We start from the raw sequence: 21,069 nt of genomic DNA, 5'->3' as shown, positions 1-21,069 counted from the left end.
AGTTCCGAGGGTTCGCGACGCCATATGTATGTATGTGTGCATGGTATGGTGTGGTCAGCGAGACTGTTCCTGTCTCCTTGCGGTTGCACTCTTCAGGGTTGGTGAGTCTTCCATGACGAGGTTGAGTAAAGTTTTTTTCCTCCCCCATCTGCCCCATTTAGAGGTGCGCCTGAGAGAAATGGCGTCGCTGTGCTCGTGGCGTTGAAATGCATATATTGGATTGCAAAAGCCGTAGTGCATCGATGACACGGCTATCCGACTTTTCAGTCTGGTGAAATTATCGGGGGGTCATGATGGAATGGGCATGGTCGCAAGGTGAGATGGTGATGATTCGTGAGGCTAACACTACTGGCCAGGGTGATAACAGAGACGAGATATCGAAAGGGAGAGGTGGACGAAAAGGGACGATGCGATGGAAAAAGGCGGCCGGAGAAGACGACGACGACGACAGGATGCAGAGTGGCAGACAGGGTTTATTGTTTGCTGGGGAGTGGAGGTGGGCGCGGTGGACCAGGGACACTAGGTGACTAGATGACGCTAAGGAGATTAAGCGAGACGCCGTCGCTGCGTGAAGGAACGGCTGGCTTTCCTTCCATTTTTTTTCTCTCACGGGCCCACGGGTAATTATAAAAGTACTGCAGGCATACCTTTAAGACTGTCCGGGCCCTTCCACCCCAAAATTTCCCTTCCAGAGCGACGTCGAGGTGCTGCCCTTTTGACGCGACCCCATTAACCCTCGCATCTCATTGGTCCATTGCTCACAGGTTGGTCAGCACCATAGGCATCAACAGCACCCCAAGGCACCCAAACCACCAAAAGCCTCACCCAAAAGCCTCATCGCAGCACCTCAGTAAGTGTATCCTATCCGTACCTTCCCGCCTGTCCCATTAGGTTGGATCTGGATCTGGTACCTCAGGCAGGCACCATCCCCATCCCCCATCCACATCCACAACCACGCGCACCTTCCACGCACTGCACTGCATTCCCGCCTCGCACCTGGCAGGCACTGCGTTTGCCTTTCCCCAATCCAATCTTACCTTATTATTGAGGTGGTGTTGCTCATATCTACATATACGCGCCTCTTCCTTCCCACTTTAAGGCGTCATCTCTCCCATCGTTTCGAGCCTCACCTCACCTGCTTAATAGGCGCCTTTTTCTTTCTTCTCACGACTCGACGCTTATTTCTTGCAACAGCAGCTTTTGCGACCATTCGGCACCACACCCCAACGATCCACGACGCGCCTACGCATCACGCCTTGCATCGAGATTTTACGTGTTCACGCTGCTTTCTCGCACTCCATCTTTCATTACCGCAACTTGCAACAAGCTCCGAATCAACGCGGCGATTTCAACCTGCACCGTCCTACTTCTGATGCATGCATGGTAGTCGCATCCTTTGATTAAGACTCGGCTTGATCCGCAGTGGACGGGATCGCGATTTGCATCCGGCCCCATCGCCGTTACCCGCTTTCTCAATTTCGGTACGTACTGGCTTCGTACAGTCCGCGTTTCTTTCATTTCCCCGTTATGCTCATATCCACCCCAAACCTTGCACCATTTCTGCCAATCCTAACTTGCCATTGGGCGTTTCGGTCCGGCGCGTCCTCTATCGCATCTACCTGCACTTCACTTCACTATCGAGATCACCTCATCCAATATGTTACTCCACCAACTGCCATGATTCAGTTTCTACCCCAGACTGCATCATCTCTGTTTGGGCACGGGAAGGTAGCATCCATGTATCTATCTTCAAGCATTTATCATGTCATCTTTCCTTCACCCAACAGCTCCTGGACTCACATCATTGCTTGTTTTGAACTCATAGCTAATATCTCTCACAGAAGTTCAGTCTGATGATGAAACTCTCATCAAATACATCTTAATTCAAAATGGCGTCGAGGTATGAATCCTTCCTGGCAACCCTTGCGATCAGGCAGATCCGATCGTTTTTGAACCAGCACTAACCTTGCTTCAACAGACTTGACAGATTGGTCACGTGAGTCTAACCACATGACATCGCTCTTTAGTAGCAACCCTACAGAAATCTTGATGTCTGCCTCTTCTGGGTTCGGCTCAGCTGAGGATGCAGTTCTGATGATGCCCGTGTTGAGCGAGCTTAATATTCAGTCTAACAAGAGACTGTATCGTCGCGTCGTCAACCGCTTACTAACTGCTTCGCGTAGGATTCTCGAAACGGGCAGCACCCGTCTGATTCGTGACACCGCTGTCAACCAACTTGCCGACTGGCAGAAGCAGCATCCCGATGAACTTTTCAACCTTCTTTCCAGAGTAGTACCTTACCTTCGGCACAAGGACTGGGAGACACGCTCCACAGCAGCCAAAGCTATAGGCAAAATCACCGAGAATGCACCCCTGTACGACCCTAACGAGGATGAGGACTTTGCGCCAGTCAAGAAGGATGAGCCGGAAGAGAATGGTCACGTAAAAAAGGAGGAGGAAAAGGATGCTACCTCTTTCTCTTCCAGCGAGCTCCTCAAATTGGGGTCGCTCAATGTAGAGCACATCATCAAATTTGGTCGCCAACTTCTGAGAGGCGGCAATATCGAGTATGCTCTGGCATCATTGGATCCCCCAGCACGGCTGGCACACCAAAAGAAGACTCTCAATGGACGACTTGGCCTGTTGGGCAGGGTTTTCGAGGACGCCGAGATGCCCGTCCTTGTTGAAAAGGAACCCAGCCCTCTTACTCCGCAAGAGTCAGCAAATGGCCACAATGGCACCAAGGAGAGCACCACCTCCCACGGTCAAAGCCAGCCGGCAGAGGAAGCTGGCTTGAGCTCTCGGCAACTCAACGTCCTCAAGAGGAAGCGCAAGAGAGAGTTGCAAAAGGCTGCCCAGGGGAAAGGGGGATTTGGAGATTTGACCATGAGAAGGACAACCACAGCAGGGTCCGAAGGCTTCGACGAAACACCAGCAGCAGATGCCGACGCGAAGCAGAAGAACGGGAAGGTCAACGACTACTTCAACTTGGACAGACCGGCGGACGTCGATGAGGAATCAAAGGTTGTCAGCGAATTCAAGGGACAAGTAATACCGATCAAGTCTGAAATCGAGGTTGATGAGACCATGGAGGGTGCTGAGTGGCCCTACGACAGATTATGCGATTTCCTCAAGGTCGATCTTTTTGACCCTTCCTGGGAGACTCGCCATGGAGCTGCGATGGGTATTCGGGAGGTGATTCGTGTCCACGGAGGTGGAGCTGGCAGGGTTCGTTCAAAGTCACGGGCTGAAAATGATCGCTTGAACCAGGCTTGGTTGGATGATCTGGCCTGCCGGCTCTGCTGCGTCCTAATGCTGGATAGATTTACCGACTACAGTTCTGATACCTCGGTCGCGCCGATTCGCGAAACTATCGGTCAATCTCTCGGATCGGTCCTTCGCCATATCCCGGCAGAATCTGTTCACGGCATCTACAAGATTCTCTACCAAATGGTCATGCAGGATGATCTCCAGCTCGACATGCTTCAGTGGTCTGTCTGCCACGGTGGAATGGTTGGACTGAGATACGTCGTTGCGGTTAGGAAGGACCTGCTGTTGGAGGACAGTGAGATGATCGATGGCGTTGTTCGGCTGGTCATGAAGGGCCTGGAGGAGCATGACGACGACGTCAGAGCAGTGAGCGCTGCGACTTTGCTCCCCATGACCAAGGAGTTCGTCACATTACGACCTGGGTCTATCGATAGCCTCATCAACATCATGTGGGGCAGTTTGGCCGACCTTGGTGACGATCTCAGTGCTAGCACTGGTAAGATCATGGATTTACTTGCGACACTCTGCAGCTATCCCGAAGTCCTGCAGGCCATGGAGACGTCCGCCGCACAAGACGAGGAGCGTTCCTTCACCTTGCTGGTGCCGCGCTTGTACCCCTTCCTTCGACACACCATCACTTCCGTCCGCTTAGCTGTACTGAAGGCGTTGATGACATTCGCAAATTTGGGAGCTGAGAACTCTCGAGGCTGGCTCAATGGAAGAATTTTACGACTCATCTTCCAGAACGTCTTGGTTGAAAGGGACAGAGAAACACTGGCAATGTCTTTGGACGTTTGGACAGCTTTGGTTCGCTCACTTGCACAGACGCCCGAGATTCTTGCCGACGAGTTCGCCGCTCACGTCGAGCCTCTGATGAGACTCACGCTGCATCCCATTGGTGTGTCCCGGCATCCCTTGCCCATGCCCGCCCATCTATTCCAAAAGCCATCAGGCGGCACGTATGCACCTGTCGCCGTCACACCCGCCCGCAAGGCCTCATCCCCCGACGGGCCCGAGAGAGCAAACAAGCGTCGTCGCAAATCTGCTAAGACGGATGACGTTCCAGTCACTTCTCATACTCATGACGTCGACGGGCACATGATCCAGGGAGATGTGGACCTTGTTGGCATGGATACTCTGATTCGATCGAGAGTATCAGCTGCCAAAGCCATGGGCCTGATTATGTCCTTTATTCCGGTTGCCAGCCTCGCCGAGTACGACCAGCTACTTCTCGCCGGTATCTCAGACCGGGCTTCGTCCACACAGCTTTCAGCATGCATGATCATTGACGAGTACGCTACCAACGGCCCTGCAGAAGGAGCACAAAGATACGCGGCGCCTCTTCAGAAGATTATTGAGACTGAACGTCCTGCTCACTACGGCGACCTAGTCAGCTTCATGCACCGGGTCCGATCTCAGTGTCAACAGCTTCTCAACATGTTCCGCGACCACGGCAAAGTGTCTAGTGGTCGGCTCCCAACACTGGCTGTCCTGGTTCAGGGTGACGAGCAAGCAGGTCCAGGTGCCTTCTCCATTGCCGTTGCAGACAAGGTTGTCGGAGAGGATTTCGACAAGCTTAAGAAGGCCATGTCTCCAGGACAGCGTCTAGTTGCCAGCCAGATGCTGAGCGAGGCCAGAGAAGTTGCCGTGTCTGCGATTACCGACGCGAAGGCCGCCAAGGACTCACGAGACGTCCGTATCAAAGCAGGCGCAGCATGCGCATTGGTTGCGATCAAGGCCCTACCCAAGAAGCCCAGCCCACTGATCAAGGGCATCATGGACAGCATCAAGACAGAAGACAACCAAGTGCTTCAGAGCCGGTCATCAGCGACCATTGCAAGACTTGTGCAAGTGTTCAACGAGATGGGTCGTCGCGGACCGGCCGACAAGGTTGTTTCCAACCTGATCAAATTCTCTTGCGTGGAAGTTGCCGAGACTCCAGAGTTCCCTGTCCATGCAAGCAAGACAGATTGCGTGCTTTCAATGCAGAAAGAAGAAGATCGAGTCGATCATGCAGACGCTGCCAAGTGGGCAAAAGAAGTCAAGGCTGCTCGCATCACCCGTCGTGGCGCCAAAGAGGCGCTGGAAATCCTCTCCAAGACCTACGGCGCCGAGCTGCTCACGGCCGTGCCTACCATTAGGGTGTTCATGGAGGATCCTCTTGTCAAGGCATTCTCTGGCGCATTGCCGGCTGAGGCCAAGGACCCCGAGAATACCTTTGGCCAAGAGATCGTCGATGCTTTGTCCCTGATTCGAACGCTCATGCCCACTCTTGACAAGGCCATGCATCCATTTATCATGGAGAAGGTTCCTTTAGTCATTAAAGCCCTGCATTCTGAGCTTTCTGTCTTCCGCTACATGGCAGCGAAATGTATGGCTACTGTCTGTAGCGTCATCACAGTCGAGGGTATGACAGCCCTTGTGGAGAACGTCTTGCCATCCATCAGCAATCCTATCGACCTCAACTTCCGTCAAGGTGCGATCGAAGCCATTTACCACTTGATTGCCGTGATGGGCGATGCTATCCTTCCTTACGTTATCTTCCTCATTGTTCCCGTTCTGGGCCGCATGAGCGACTCAGATAACGAAATTCGTCTGATTGCGACAACGTCTTTTGCAACCCTCGTCAAACTCGTGCCACTGGAGGCAGGCATCCCAGACCCTCCTGGACTGTCTGAAGAGCTGCTCAAGGGCAGAGACCGCGAACGAACATTCATTTCCCAACTGCTGGACCCCAAGAAAGTGGAATCGTTCCCGATTCCCGTCGCTATCAAGGCAGAACTTCGTTCATACCAGCAAGATGGTGTCAATTGGCTTCACTTCCTCAACAAGTACCATTTGCACGGCATTCTTTGCGACGACATGGGTCTTGGAAAGACCTTGCAAACCATCTGCATGGTTGCCAGCGACCATCACCAGCGCGCCGAAGAGTACGCGAAGACAGGCGCACCCGATGTTCGCCGTCTCCCATCTCTGGTCGTCTGCCCTCCTACATTGTCCGGTCACTGGCAGCAGGAGATCAAGACTTACGCACCCTTCTTGAGCGTCACTGCCTACGTTGGCCCGCCAGCCGAGAGAAAGAGCATGAAGGATAACCTGGACAAGACTGATATCGTCGTTACCAGCTACGATGTCTGCCGAAACGACGCCGATGTTCTTGCAAAGTACAACTGGAATTACGTCATCTTGGATGAGGGACACTTGATTAAGAACCCGAAGGCCAAGATTACGATTTCTGTCAAGAAATTGGCCAGCAACCACCGACTGATTCTGACCGGAACACCTATCCAAAACAACGTATTGGAGCTCTGGTCCTTGTTCGATTTCTTGATGCCTGGCTTCCTTGGTGCTGAGAAGGTCTTCTTGGATCGGTTCGCCAAGCCCATCGCCGCAAGTCGCTTCAGCAAGGCATCTTCAAAGGAGCAAGAAGCGGGTGCTCTGGCTATCGAGGCTCTCCACAAGCAAGTCCTGCCATTCCTTCTGCGACGCCTCAAGGAGGAGGTTCTAGATGACCTCCCGCCCAAGATTTTGCAGAATTACTACTGCGACTTGAGCGACCTTCAGAAGAAGCTGTTTGACGATTTCACCAGAAAGCAAGGCAAGAAGCTGCAAGAAGAGGCCGGCCGTGAGGACAAGGACGCCAAGTCACACATCTTCCAGGCCCTGCAGTACATGCGAAAGCTCTGCAACTCTCCAGCCATGGTCATGAAGCCTGGACACGGCATGTACGAAGAGACCCAGCGCATCCTTAACAAGCAAGGCACCAGTCTCGAGGATCCGGTTCATGCACCCAAGTTGACCGCTTTGCGAGACCTACTTGTCGATTGCGGCATTGGTGTGGAAGAAGCCGAGTCGAATGACCCCCTGTATCAGCCAATCAAGCCTCATCGCGCCCTCATCTTCTGCCAAATGAAGGAGATGCTGGACATGGTCCAGAATACGGTGCTCAAGACCATGCTGCCAGGCGTCACCCACCTTCGTCTAGATGGTGGAGTCGAAGCCAACAAGCGTCAGGATATTGTCAACAAATTCAACAGTGACCCATCGTACGATGTCTTGCTCCTGACCACCAGTGTCGGAGGTTTGGGACTCAATCTGACGGGTGCCGACACAGTCATTTTCGTTGAACATGACTGGAACCCGCAAAAGGATATGCAGGCCATGGACAGAGCTCATCGTATCGGTCAGAAGAAGGTCGTCAACGTATACCGGCTGGTGACCAGAGGTACTTTGGAAGAGAAAATCCTAAGCTTGCAACGCTTCAAGATCGATGTCGCTTCCACTGTGGTCAATCAGCAGAACGCGGGCCTGGCTACGATGGATACAGATCAAATTCTTGATCTCTTCAATCTTGGGGACACAGGACCCAGTCTCATATCAGACAAGCCGCAAAACTCGATGGAGGGTAGAGAGGAAGACATGGTGGATATCGAAACGGGAGACGTCGTCACGGGCAAGCAACCCGGCAAGAAGGCTTGGCTTGATGATTTGGGTGACCTATGGGATAATCGCCAGTATGAGGAGAGTTTCGATCTGGATGGTTTCTTGAAGACCATGCAGTAATAATACCCCCGACCACGGTCGTATCAGTAGGAGGTCGGAGGGAGGCCGTTGAGGCCCTTTGTATGGAGTTTAGCCTGGCATCTGGTTTAGATAAGAGCGAGTTGGATGCCTTTTCGATAGGGAGGCTTGAGACCTCTCACGCAGTAGTGTACTCATAACGAAACGTGTGCGCGGAAACACCTGTACTATATGACACTAGCAATTTTTACGACTCAGACGACGCACGTTGGGGTGAAAGAAAACAACTGAGCATTCACACTATTTTGACCATTCATGATTTAACTTTTCACTGCATCTGACCTTGTCTCATAAGGGGTGACTGACGCTCCTGGCATGTGACTGTGATTGCCTTTGACGTTCTTGTTATTTGAGATGGTCTATAGGCTGCAGCAAACAACGTCAACGTGGATTCAATGTTAGCTTGACAATGGAGACGATCTGATTAAATAATACGCAGCAGTACACCTGCAATCGTGTTCTGAGAAGTTTGTGATAGGATGCCCCATCTGGCCTCCACATCAACAGTTTGGATGTGGCTGAGCAGCAAGACAGATCAACACCAGTACTGCAAGATCTCCCTCATTTATCCTGTCTCGCCCAGAAAAACAAGCCTCTGGGCCCATGGCCATGAATGGGGGATCGTCGGGCCTTGTACAATTCCTCTCGGATCTGCATCTCGAGGCCAGCAAAGACTACTCGACCTTTGACTTTCCCGTCACGGCACCCTTTCTTTTACTTTCCGGCGATGTCGGTAGCCTATCTGAATACGACAGCTATCTCGGGTTCATCCGGTGTCAGACGGATCGGTACGAGGGTGTTTTCCTAGTTTTTGGCAATCACGAGTTTCATGGCCTCACGTACGGCGGGACACTCGCAGAGGCGGCAAGGCTTGAAGCAGAGCCGTCGTTGAGAGGGAGGTTGCATGTGCTCCACCGCCGCGGGTTTGATATCCCCGGTTCCAACGTGAGCATCCTGGGATGCACCCTATGGACGATGGTCCCTGAGAAGGCGGGAGCTGCGGTCGTGGGAAGGGTCAAGGATTTCCAGCACATTGAGGGATGGAGTCTTGAGGCACACTGCGCGGCTCATAAGGCGGACTTGGGTTGGTTGAAGAGAGAGGCGAGGGAAGCGGTGGCGCGTGGGAGAGAGGTTGTTGTTGCGACTCACCATGCTCCTTCGCTGGAGGGGACGTCGGAGCCTAGGTTTGAGGGGAGCCCTTGGTCTTCGGCTTTCGCAACGGATTTGTTGGAGGAAGTAGGGAATTCTGTTCCGATGATCTGTTGGGTGTTTGGGCATACACACTTTTCGACAGATACGGTTGTGAAGGGTGTCAGGATTGTGAGCAACCAGAGGGGGTATGTTGGATCTGGGAGAGTTGCGAAGGAGGGGTTTGATCCTGCCAAAGTATTGTCTTATTAGGAGCAGTTATGGATGGTAGCTCCATATATGAGAAGAGTAGATTGCCATTGTTATGATGCCTACTTGATAGATGACAGCTTATAATCAGGAGAAGTTATTTGCTCGGTATCTCTGAGCAAGTTGTGCTACGCTGATTGAACAAGGAGTGAAAGCAAGAGTTGAAGTGCCTTACGGCTGATATCATAGCTGAGCTCAGCTACCGGGATAACAATACGGCGGCGGGGTAATGCCCCGCACCTGTGATGCACTGTGGCACCGTACTGGCTCTGCACCAAACTCCTTTCAACCCGCACCTATTGTCAAGCAAAATCCAGAACATTCCACTCAACAACATCGCTTTCAAAGTCAACAACCGATGCCCACATCAGCTGGAGGCAATCACGCACCTGCATCACATTGCTGAAACATTTCGCCAAGATGCCTGTCGACTACAGCAAATGGGTGTGTTTTACATCACCCACTCTCTCACGTCCATGCTCGTTGTGATGCCGACCTCAGTAGCTGACATGTAAATACGACAGGACGCGCTGGAGCTCAGCGACGACTCGGACGTCGAGGTCCACCCCAACGTCGATAAGCGCTCATTCATCCGCGCAAAGCAGAACCAAATCCACCAGGAGCGACTGCAGCGCAAGCATCAAATCGAGACGCTCAAGTACGAGCGCATCATCAACGATGGCCTGATGAAGCGCATCTCCAACCTCTTGGACGCCCTTAAGTCCCATGCCTCCGAGGCTGAGACCCGAAACCCCGGCGAGGTCGCCTTCCAAGCCGTCATGGAGTCCGCCGGCAAGCCCGAAGACGACCAGCCACCCCCGCGCCCCGAGGGGATCCACGCCGACTCGGAGCCGCTGCCCAGCTTCTCCAAGATGATGGCCGTGTTGTTGGACCAAGTTAACAAGGAGCTGGACGAGAAGAAGCCCGAGAACCGTTACAAGGCCATGCTCGAGGGCGTCGAGGGACACCTGACCAAGGTGCAGAATCTGCAAAAGGAGCTGTTTGCCAAGCTGGCCGAGCTGGAGAAGGAGGAGGGACGCAAGATCACGAGCGAGGGTATTCACACGGGCTTTGACAGCTCGCACGTCAACAAGTCCAAGGATACGGATAAGAAGGAGGAGCAGCGCAAGCCGGAGCTCCTGAACCCCAATTTTGACATGACACAGTCCCTTCCGGCCAAGTCGACCCAATCGTATGACGACGATGAGGAGATTGAGGCGTCGCCCGCCGCCAAGAAGTTCGCGCAGATCAAGGCCGACGACTACACATCCAGCGCCCAGTACTTGTCCAAGAACCCGCAGATCCTGACGGAGCGGGAGACAGACGGCCTCCTGGTCCTAGCCTTCGACGCCGCCCTCGAGAGCAAGGACGACTTTTGCCGGCAGTGCGTCCACCAGGCGCTGCTGCTGCAGTACTGCAGAGCGCTGGGCAAGGACGGCGTGGGCATGTTCTTCAAGCGCATCACGACCAAGGGCCACCAGGCGCAAGATGTGTTCTTCAAGGACGTGCAGGATACGTACGGCAAGATCAGGAACCGGGCGCGGGAGATTGTCAAGGAGCGCGCCAGCGAGCCCGAGGGCGTGGAGCAGATTCAGCTGCACGCGGTGGAGCCCGGCACGGAGATCAAGATTACGATTCCGCCCAAGGACAGCGAGGACCCCGCCGTGAAGGAGGGTCGGGATATCTTTGAGACATTCAGCGCCGACTTCCAAAAGGCTCTGGAGAGCGGAAGCCTGGATGAGGTCAACAAGGTGTTGGGCAAGATGAAGGTCGAAGAGGCTGAGGATATTGTCGGCAAGCTTGGAGACGTGAGTATTTCTTCTCCAGTGAAGATTTTCGATGAGCAGGTTCACTAACAACGTTGTGACATACAGGCCGGCATCTTGAGTCTGGAGGAGCAGATTATCGACGCCACGACCGAGGAGGGCCAAAAGGCGCTCAAGGACATGGAGGCGGCGCAGGCCGGTTCCGAGTCCGGATTCGCACCGGACCCTGAATAAATGAGGGGAAAAGGAAGCATTCGTAAGTCCAGGGGAGCCGGAACATGGGGTAAGGTCAAAGCACCTTGAGCAGACACCGCGGGAGGGAGAAGCGTTGGTTAGCGCAAGGGCACGATGAATGAACAAGCTGATGAGCACGGGAGGATGGCCCGTGGCGGTCACTGAGTAAGCAGATTAAAAGATTCAGAGACAGAAAGGATATCAATTCAAGAAGAATCCGAGCATTGACCACAATTTGAGCGTTGCATGAACTGCGGCTGCGCCCTTCCTCGGGGGTACACGCGTGACGAGAGGGGGGAAATGAAGCCTTGACAGTGGCATTGACGGCATTCGGTGAATTCGTCCAACAAATGGGAAGACGAACGACATGTCGCTCGTGTGGCTGCGGCCGACGTGGGTTTTTGCGCTCGGCGTGGCTTAGTTTTGACAGTCGAGCCCTTCTTTTTTTTTTTTTTCCGGGTGACGGTTCCTCCCCCACCATACCGTACCGTTCCTAATATCGTCCTTCCCGTCGCTTGACAGGCCCCGAGCCTGGGCCCCCAGCGAACGAACCACGGATGATTCTGATTAAGACTGGTGGCAGGGCAAGGTTACGTACGCCTCTCGGAATGAGCCGTACGAGTTTCTGTGCTCTCTTGATGAATTCTAGCCCACCAGGCTAACCAACATAAGGTGCTGGATCTCATGCCTTTTTGCCTTGCGGCTCGTTACGAACTGGAGCGCAGGGATGTGGGCGCATGGTGCCCGGTCGAGCGCCGAGGTGCCGGGTTCCCCTGTGGCCGGGGGGTTTACCTTCAAACTTCGATAGGGTGACATTTTCATAACTTGCGTGTTCGCCTTCGCCTTGTGAGGCTCGGATGAAAAGGGAGAGGACCGAGAGCGTGAGGCATAAGCGACTGGATGTGGTGTCGCTGCGGCATGTCCTATCCCCTCGGCCCTCGGATGGGGTTCAGTGTTCACGATGTTCTGGGCCAGGAGGCGACATTTGGCATCTACCTCAGCCCCTAGTGATGAAGAAGCTCGGTCTTGCAAGTCTTGGTACGCGCAAGTATGGCGTGACCTAGAGATTTTAAGCCTAGTGGAGACGTCCCAATGTCGTGGGCGACCTAAGAGTAGGTAGGTAGGTAGACTAAAAGTACGTGCTTGACGCGGCCACACATATCGCGGGCATGGTAAATTGCTTGGGTTGTCTAGGCATTGGGTTTGAGGTGGTCTTGGTGTCTTGGGAAGAGAGAGAGAGAGAGAGAGAGAGAGAGAGAGAGAGAGAGAGAGAGAGAGAGAGAGAGAGAGAGAGAGAGGCAAGAGAGGATGTGACGAACACAGAGTCCGCGCGGAGGCAAAAGGAAAAGAACGGCTTGTGCGCAAGTTTCTCAATCAAGCGCCTGGACCTGTCTAAACAGCTGGGGAAGACAGTTGTTCGGATAGAGCTACCGAGCAAGACAGACGTGGCTTTTCGCCATCCTCCCCCCCCCCCGCCCCCCGGGATCGGATTGACAGATGTCAAAACGCTCTGTCTCGGAGTTCGCTTTGATCTGCTCCCTTGACTGCCTCCGCCTGAACAACTCTCCAGGTGAATTTGAGGATGTTTGTGATGTTTCACAGAGGTTCTAAGACGGTAGCACAGCATCACGTGGACAGTTGTGAACAAAACTAACAATGTACCCTGTACGAGGTAACGAATAGTGTGGACTTTATTCTCCCGACTGCGCAGAGACGCAAGTGATCGGCAACGACGTAAAGAGGCAAAGGCAGAGAAAATTAAGCATGTCGTGGTCAAGCTATCGGTTAAACCACCATGTTGTCAGGTCCCGAAGAGGGAGGTTGAGGCTGAGCAAGAAAGAGAAGAAGAAGAAATGACATGAGCAGACGCGCACTACGCAGACTCCAGTGGTCAAAAATAGCAACGGGAGGCGATCTTGTGCTGGGTACCCCTGTGGAGACCCCTTTTTGACGGGAATACTGCGGTCTATTCGGCTGACCAGGCTAGTATCCGTACATTCCCTGCCTTGGATAGTTGTACTGTTGGGTGGGCTTTGTCAGCGATCTGCTACCCAGTGTCGTCCAGTGAGAATGCTCCTTGACGATGTTGCTCTTTGGTGGACAGGTGTTGATGATGATCATGGTGACGAGCTTTTCTGCCCTGTGGAGAGTTCATTGCTTGTTTACTCGATTTCCTGTTCCTGTTTCTTGTTGCTGTTCTCGTCCACTACATGTCTCCATTAAAATGCACCAAACGGCATCCCTTTGGATGGCAAAGTCAGTGGCGACCCTAGGAACCAAGACAGATTTTCCCGTGGCTTGGGAAGTTCTTTTCTTGGAACGACGCTGGAGAACCCGCCGGCAGATGGGAACTGGGGGGGAATTCTGGACCAGTCGAACCGTCTCGCTGGGCGGATGGACAGCCACACCTTTTTTTGTGGTGGCGGCGCTGGAATCTCTGGAGACGGAAGTGTAGATCTCTAGGGTGCAAGCCACTCGATTTTTTTTTTCTCTCTCACCTATCACCCGGCATCCAATCGGTGTGCCAGTATTCAGTGTTCTTGTATGGGCGAGTGATCAACAACAGAGAAAAAGTTGGAGGTGAGCTACCTATTCTTCTTGAAATTCCCCAATCTTTCGTATGAGCCCGCCTTGAAAAGTCAACAAATGCTCGGCTGGGCGGCTGGACAACCCTCATTCGAGTGTGTCGTAGTTTCGGTTGTCGGAACGGCATGTGCAAGGCAAATCGGTCGACATGCCAAAGTCGGTGAGGTGGTACGAAGATGTGAGGCGACAGGAAAAAGATGCAGAGCTAGCCGCAATCGCTATGCACTACGAGTCAGCCAGCCAGCCTCTGGTCAACCTTCTCAGCAACAACTCTTCAATGCGACTTTCTGGCCCAGGTGTTGTTGTCGGTTTGTGGTTGCGAGGTTAACCATTCAGCAGCTGTGCCAGAGAGATCTGCACACCGCATGAATAATACTGGAGCCCCGCGCGTTGCAGGTTTTCCAAGTCAGAAATGGCCGTGGCAGGAGAGTTGCAAGTTGCATATTCATTTGTTTACATCACTCGAATGGTGGGTGAAGATGGAAAGAAAACAAGAGGTTGACTTGGTTACCGACCTCATGAGTATCCAGTCTACTGGGCGAGTTCGGATGTATCTGTACAGAAGATCTGTACAAAGCGTGAGAGTACATCTTGCATGTTCTCCATCAAAACGGATCCTCACAGAATCCAACGTTCCTGTGGTGTAGATACGTCATTGGGCCGCAGAGAAACATTTCCATCTTTCAACTTCTCACACACGGATCGTCCTCGGGCGGTACAACGGCACCGAAAGCGAAAAGGGACGGGAAGTCTGTCTTGGACCAGGGTGGTTTTTTTGCAGAAAGTATCAAGCAATTAAGCAGTAAGCAGCGTAAAGCACGGGACAAGATGGTTTGTGCGATTGGGCAGAAGATCTCGGGTTGCGACTGCAACTGCGCAACTCACTCTGTCGCGCAATGCATCCCCATGCTTTTGAGCGTGGTGATGGCGTGCCGTGGAGGGAATAACGTGGCTCCAAGAGCGCAGAGAGCGTGTGAGAGGTAAGGGAGGCCCCCCAACACTCGACCAAGCCAAAGTCAGGGGCTTCCCTCCCCAGAGGTTTGGGAGGCGTGAGACTGAGACGTTCGAGCGACCATTGCGACTGTCCATTCTGTCGTTCTCTTTTCTCCTTCGGCTTGGGACTTGTCTCAAGTCCGTGGAGTAAGGTAGGCCCTCAACTTCTATATTGTACCACCAAGACATACACTAGTTGGATGGGCGGGAACCAGCAGAGTGGGAAAGATGGTGACAAGTAAAGGTGACACGACACGCACGCACACCACCTCTTGACACTGGTGTAAGTGAGAAATGGTCGCTGATGGCCAACGCTACCTTAATTCCTAGCTCCGTCTCGGGCTTACTACGCAACAGCTAAAGCACCTAAAGCACTCTGGATGAGGCCGCGCCCATTCCTTTGTACAGAGTACAGTACCTAGAGACTCGCAGAGTTCCGGCCTGGGTCTGCATGTAACGGGCATTGCTGGGGGAAAGGCTCCTATTGGCGAAATCAGGTGAGGGGATGAAGGGGAGGATGAGGGAATGGGAGTTCAATGGTGAAATGTGCTCGGTGATGGGTAAAACATCACGCATCACCCCCTTTGCGTCTTGCTGCACGTCTTTGCTGACGGACTTGGGCCTGATGCACAAATCGGAGAGGGAGGCTGTGTAAGTCTGAGAGGTGAGATGTACGTGTACATTTGGCAGTGCAAACCAGTTGTTCATGGCAGATATAGTGTATCCAGACCCGAAAACACACGACGCAAGCATAGTCGAAGTGAATTAAAAATCACCGTGGCTAGTGTTGGATTCTTCTTGGTGGTTTCCATCGCTCTTCTCTTGCACTTCTCGTATGTACGTACACTCACTATTCCATTGGGTACAAGGGGGTGAAGAGCGACTGGAGAAAAAAAAGTACGAGTACAACCGCGACTGCGCCATGCCGCCATGTAGCCCGCCCACACGCCCGGAGCCCCACCGGGAAACGGGGGACGGACTGGGGGCCGCGCAACCAACAGGGTCCAAGTCTCCCAGACTCTCTGCCAGAATGCCGCACCTCCTTCTTCAGCTTCGGTCTTGTCTGATATTTCTCCAGCCCCATCGGGGCTACGTAAGGTATGGATGGGTACAAGCGACAGGTATCCGTACCTACCTAGGTATGGGTATGGGTATGGGTACGGAGTACGGATACAGAGCATGGATTCCGAATGGGGGACAAGGAAACATCCCAAAGTGCTCCTTGGCCTGGCCTTGCGAGGATCCTCCCTTCATGTGTCCAACATATTAAGAACTGGGGATCCGGCACCGTCTTTTCCTTTGGCCTCCACGCTGACTACTAATACACCAAGTGACACTACGAATACGCTACCTCTACCTCGCCTTACATCAGACTCTCGAGGATTTTGCCTGTCTTGGATCTACCTTTAACCTACCTTGTCCAGTAACATCCCGTCTCTCGTTGCCCTGCCCATCTCAACCTCCTCGCTACTCGAGTCTCCGCCTTTTTCGACTGCCTCCCGTCACATCTCTCTCTTCCTCTACCTCGACTCCGACCTCGCGGGTTTTCCTGCTTCCTTGCAACTTGAGCCAGCCTCCTCATAGTTGCAGTGCGACATCCCCAAAACCGACGATCACTGTTTCGGACGTTTATTTAGTCGACTGCTTCCCGCTTTCGTCGATTCCCGCATCCGAGGTTTTTGGGTTCAGTCATACACGGACAACACCAACAAATTATACACACTCAAACACATCAACGATCAACATGGTCTTCTCACTCCGCAAGGCCTTCGCGGCCCTCCTCGCCACAACCGCAACAGTCTACGCACTCCCCTCAGACTCATCCTCATCAACAGAATCAACCGTGAACACAACCTCCCTTGCCGCCACCTCCTCAAACTCAACAGTCTGCAACAACTCCCCATCCCTCTGCAGCCGCAAGTACAATAACATCACCCACATGGGCGCCCACGACAGCGCCTTCCTCCGCGACGCCAGCACCTCAAACTCCATCGCCGGCAACCAGTACTACAACGCCACCGTCGCCCTCAACTCGGGTCTGCGCCTGCTCCAGGCCCAGGTCCACCTCGTCAACGGCACCTCGGGCAGCGTCCTCCAGCTCTGCCACACCACTTGCAGCCTGCTCGATGCCGGCACCCTCGAGAACTGGCTCTCCGCCATCAAGGACTGGATGGACAAGCACACCGACGATGTCGTCACCATCCTCCTCGTCAACTCGGACAACCAGGCTGCCTCGGCCTTTGGCAAGGTCTTTGAGTCCTCGGGCATCTCCAAGTACGGCTACAAGCCCTCCACCTCCTCCGCGACCTCGAGCTGGCCTACCCTCCAGACCATGATCGACGCAGACACCCGCCTCGTCACCTTTGTCGCCTCCATCACCGCCGACACGGACTACCCCTACCTACTCCCGGAATTTTCCTACGTCTTCGAGACGGCCTACGAGGTCACTTCCGCCGCCGGCTTCAACTGCACAATCGACCGGCCCTCTACCTACTCCACCGCCGCCGCCGCCGTCTCGGCCAACATGCTGCCCCTCATGAACCACTTCCAGTACCAGACCCTCGCCACCGACATCCTCATCCCGGATGTCAGCGACATTGACACGACCAATTCGGCCTCCACCAGCACGGCGGGCAACCTCGGCCTCCACGCGCAGACGTGCAAGAGCCAGTGGGGCACCAAACCCGTCTTCATCTTGGTGGACTTCTTCAACAAGGGCCCGGCCATTGACGCCGCCGACAACCTCAACGGGCTCTCTTCGTCCGATATCTCTGGCCGCAGCAGCAGTAACAGCGCCACCGCGAGCTCGAGCAGCGGCAAGTCTGCTGGTAGAGCACCCGGTGGTATGGAGACTGGCGCGCTCGTCGCGTTTCTCGCTGCCGCTGTGTTCTTGTTTTAAGGGGTCGTCTGTTTCTGAAAGTCCGGTCTCTCAGGGTCCGAGCCAAAGAAGGATGTGACACTTTTCATGCGACAATCTCATGAAAAAGAGTGTCTGTGTGTGTACGCTCAAAGGGACATATCTCGGATGAACACTATGATTCCCCCTCCTGTTTTTTTTTCCTTTTACCTCTTTTTTTCCTTCTCATTTTTCAAACAAAAAGATGCATAGCGACGGCGTTCTATCATGAGCCGAAATCATCGGCAGAAACGACTTTTTCATGGCTTTTTTTTTCACAGCTTTGTTCATGTACAACCCGGGGAAAACGGGACCCCCGCGAGTTTTGTTTGGAAGAGAGCCCTTTGGGACATAGGGCAACACTACTGATCCGGATTGGATCAGTGAGGTAGATAGATACCGGGCATTGAGTGGAATCATGCTCATATCAATATGAAAACCAACTTCATGAAACAAATCACAAATGGCCAGTGTTCTGAATCAGCGAGAATGAGCTGAGGTTGTCGGCTTATAAGTGATGAGGGAGAAAAACTCATTAGGAAGGTAGCAAGGACCCCTCGTATACGGTTAGGAACGGACCACCCCCCACCCCTCATTGCATCATTGGGAAAGGTACTCTGCACGACGACGGCATCTCAAAGTCAACGACATATGAACTTGTCTAGTAAATCTACGGTTTATCCATGAGATCCGTCACGATACGTATGTCAGTGCCTCTCGTTTCCTGAATTCAGACTTTGCATGAAAGTCGAGCCTCACCCTTCACCCAAAAACCGACCTCACAGCTCTCGACCCTCAACACGCCACAACCTCAGTAACCTAGAGCCGAAGTCGCGCAAATCTAACCCCACCACATACCACTCATTCAAACCCAACATCACCAAAACTTCAACTCTCTCACATACATTGTCTCTCTCTCTTTCTCTCTCACACACACACAACACCACACAACACAACGAAAAATGTCGAGCGAAGACTACTCCAACATTCCCACCCCCGAAGCCGCCTACGCAGACTTCTGCCTCATCCCCGTCGGCACAGGCAGCGTCTCCGTCGCCAACGAGGTCGCCCAGGTCCAGCGCCTGCTCAAGGCGAGCGGGCTAAAGTACACCATGCACTCGGCCGGCACCACCGTCGGTACGTTTTTTACGACTCTCATCTACCTAATTCTCTCCCCTCGCACTCCCCTCTTAGCTTTTGAACCATCGTCGTTGCGCGAGAGCGTGGAAGCTCATGAGATTCGTCCACCCCCTTGCCCCCCCTGCTTCGGTACGGGGTTTCAAACTACATCAAGAACCATATAGGACACTGCTGACATACACATCCGTTCCTTCTCCGCAGAGGGAAGCTGGGACGACGTCTTCCGCGTCATCGGACAAGCGCACTCTCTCGTCCACCAGAGCGGCGTCGTGCGGATCCAGTCTTCGATGCGCGTCGGCTCGAGGTTTGTCTACCTGAAATGAATTTTTTACTTCAAACGACAAAGAACGCAAAGTCGTTGTATGGATAAATGTTTGAGTGACTGATGATGGATATTCTCCTCTGCGCAGAACGGACAAGAAGCAGTCTGCCGCCGACAAGGTGGCGCGGGTGGAGGGCATCCTGGCGCAAGACAAGTAAATGTCCTTGTCTTTGAAAAGATGTGTTGGTGGTATGAGATGGGTCGCGGTGCATACACGAGACAGAAAGGTTGACAGCTTATTAGGTTATGATTTGACACGAGATATACTATTTGATTTACCCCGCCGCCGCCGCCGTCGCCGCCTTTCATGATGGTACATGTATACATCTCAGCCTTCGTAGATTGTAATATTGACACCGCCGACCCCTCCTTGGACCCCTTAGACCGCCCTCGGCCTTTTTTTTCCTCCAGGTTTAAAAGACATTGATGAAGGGTAGCAACTTTTTAAGAGCTTCCGCTAAGGAAAGCATTTCAAACACTGCTTTAACCACGCATGGTCTGCTTCTTCATGCTCTTCTTGAGGTCGCGCTCACGCTCCCTCTCGAGGTACTTCTTCTGGGCCTTGGCGTCCAGAGCGCTGAGCTCAGCGTCGCGCTTAGCCTTCTTCTGCTTCTCGCGCTCGAGGGTGCGCTCCTCGGCCTTTTCAGCCTCGGCAGCCTTCTTGAGCTGGGCGATGGTCTCCTCACGCACGCTGCGGACCTTGCGCAGGACCTCGGGGCGGAAGTGCGCACCCGAGACGAGGGCGTCGGGGATGCGGACAAAGTATTCGAAGAGGGGCAACAGGGATTCGTAATTGTTGCTTGAAGGGATGCGGTAGCGGAGGAAGACGCGCTTGCGGGGGGTGGTCTCCTCGATGCTATTACACTGTTAGTCATGAACGTGAACCACAAATTGCGGTTGAAACTCACGTGCTAGGGCGCTCAATGGGCTGGTCAGAGACGATAAGGTAGTCAAACGCGTCGCCGGCAGCCTCAACGGCCTTGATGAGCTCAGGGGTCAACAGCTGCTCGGTGATCTCGGCGCTCTCGCTCATGACGGTGACCCAGTTGGGAAGCTTGGCATTGTCCTTGGTGAAGGTGATGGAGACATCGTAGCGATCGTCGCGAACCTGCTTCATGCGCTCCTTGGAAACGATGGCCCAGACAAAGTTATCATACGTGCTCTTGTTCTCCTTGCTGCGCAGCTCGTGGGTGCCGGGGATCGCGGGAACAGTGAGGCTCTCCTTGCCGTCAAAGGGGTAGATGACAGCTTCGACAGAGTCGTGGGGGGCCTCAACGGTATCCATGAAGAAGCTGGTGACGGCCTCGATGATGCTGAGGAACGGGTTGAAGCGCTTGGTCAGCGTCAACTTGACGTCCATGAAGGCAACATTCTGGCGACCGGTTCCGTAGCTGGCAAACTCGAAGAGTGACTTCTCGCGCAGCAGACCCGTAGGATCCTTGGGGTCGGTGTCGGTCGTGGAACGCGGGGAGAAGCCGACAGAGGCGAACTCGGACTTGAGCACCGGCGCGTGGGCAGTGGCCCAGGACTTGGCCTTCTTGCGGTTGAGGCGCGATCCAATGATGTGCAGGAGGAAGATGACGGCGCTGACGGCGAGGATGGCGCCCTCGAGCTTGAACTCGCTGAGGGAGTGGCGCTCGTGGATGTTGTACCACTTCGTGAAGGGACGTCCCGTGGCCTCGGGCGCGCCGCCGAGCGTCGTGCCGCCAGGAGCAGCCGTGAAGGCGCTGGGCACGGGCGACGGATCAGCAGCACCGGCGAAGTCTGCAAAGTCTGTACGCGAGAGATGATTGCGTCAGTCTAGTGAGGTTGTGGATTTTGTGGGTGCTGAGGGGAAACTGGAAGCTTTGACAGCACGGGGGGTAGTTTAGGGGGCAGGGGAA

General features: G+C 53.7%; 5 protein-coding genes across 5 annotated transcripts; 4 read left to right on the top strand and 1 right to left on the bottom strand.

Annotated features, from left to right (window-relative positions):
- Positions 1 to 1,889: 1,889 nt before the first annotated feature.
- Positions 1,890 to 7,833, top strand: CABS01_07660 (SNF2 family domain-containing protein; the record flags this gene model as incomplete). The annotated part of the gene is made up of 3 exons (XM_060541022.1): positions 1,890 to 1,900; positions 1,979 to 1,996; positions 2,184 to 7,833. The coding sequence occupies 3 exons, from the start codon at positions 1,890 to 1,892 to the stop codon at positions 7,831 to 7,833; spliced, it is 5,679 nt and encodes a 1,892-aa protein (XP_060402522.1).
- Positions 7,834 to 8,454: 621 nt separating this feature from the next.
- Positions 8,455 to 11,249, top strand: CABS01_07659 (uncharacterized protein; the record flags this gene model as incomplete). Its single annotated transcript, XM_060541021.1, has 4 exons — positions 8,455 to 9,188; positions 9,621 to 9,693; positions 9,774 to 11,057; positions 11,124 to 11,249. The coding sequence occupies 4 exons, from the start codon at positions 8,455 to 8,457 to the stop codon at positions 11,247 to 11,249; spliced, it is 2,217 nt and encodes a 738-aa protein (XP_060402521.1).
- A 5,323-nt stretch (positions 11,250 to 16,572) lies between these two features.
- On the top strand, positions 16,573 to 17,727 carry CABS01_07658 (uncharacterized protein; the record flags this gene model as incomplete). Its single annotated transcript, XM_060541020.1, has 1 exon — positions 16,573 to 17,727. The coding sequence occupies one exon, from the start codon at positions 16,573 to 16,575 to the stop codon at positions 17,725 to 17,727; it is 1,155 nt and encodes a 384-aa protein (XP_060402520.1).
- Positions 17,728 to 18,686: 959 nt separating this feature from the next.
- CABS01_07657 (uncharacterized protein) lies at positions 18,687 to 19,344 on the top strand (the record flags this gene model as incomplete). Its single annotated transcript, XM_060541019.1, has 3 exons — positions 18,687 to 18,861; positions 19,066 to 19,168; positions 19,275 to 19,344. 3 exons carry the CDS (start codon positions 18,687 to 18,689, stop codon positions 19,342 to 19,344), a joined length of 348 nt encoding a protein of 115 aa, XP_060402519.1.
- Positions 19,345 to 19,669: 325 nt separating this feature from the next.
- On the bottom strand, positions 19,670 to 20,957 carry CABS01_07656 (uncharacterized protein; the record flags this gene model as incomplete). The annotated part of the gene is made up of 2 exons (XM_060541018.1): positions 19,670 to 20,042; positions 20,095 to 20,957. Coding segments are annotated over 2 exons (1,236 nt in total), but the record flags the coding sequence as incomplete, so codon positions are not given.
- Between the last annotated feature and the right edge of the window lie 112 nt (positions 20,958 to 21,069).

Source organism: Colletotrichum abscissum (assembly GCF_030869225.1).
Source record: "Colletotrichum abscissum strain IMI 504890 chromosome Unknown Scaffold_17.1, whole genome shotgun sequence".
Classification (NCBI taxonomy): Eukaryota; Fungi; Ascomycota; class Sordariomycetes; order Glomerellales; family Glomerellaceae; genus Colletotrichum; species Colletotrichum abscissum.
The sequence above is the reverse complement of the archived record's forward strand: the minus strand, read 5'-3'. Positions and strand labels throughout refer to the sequence as shown.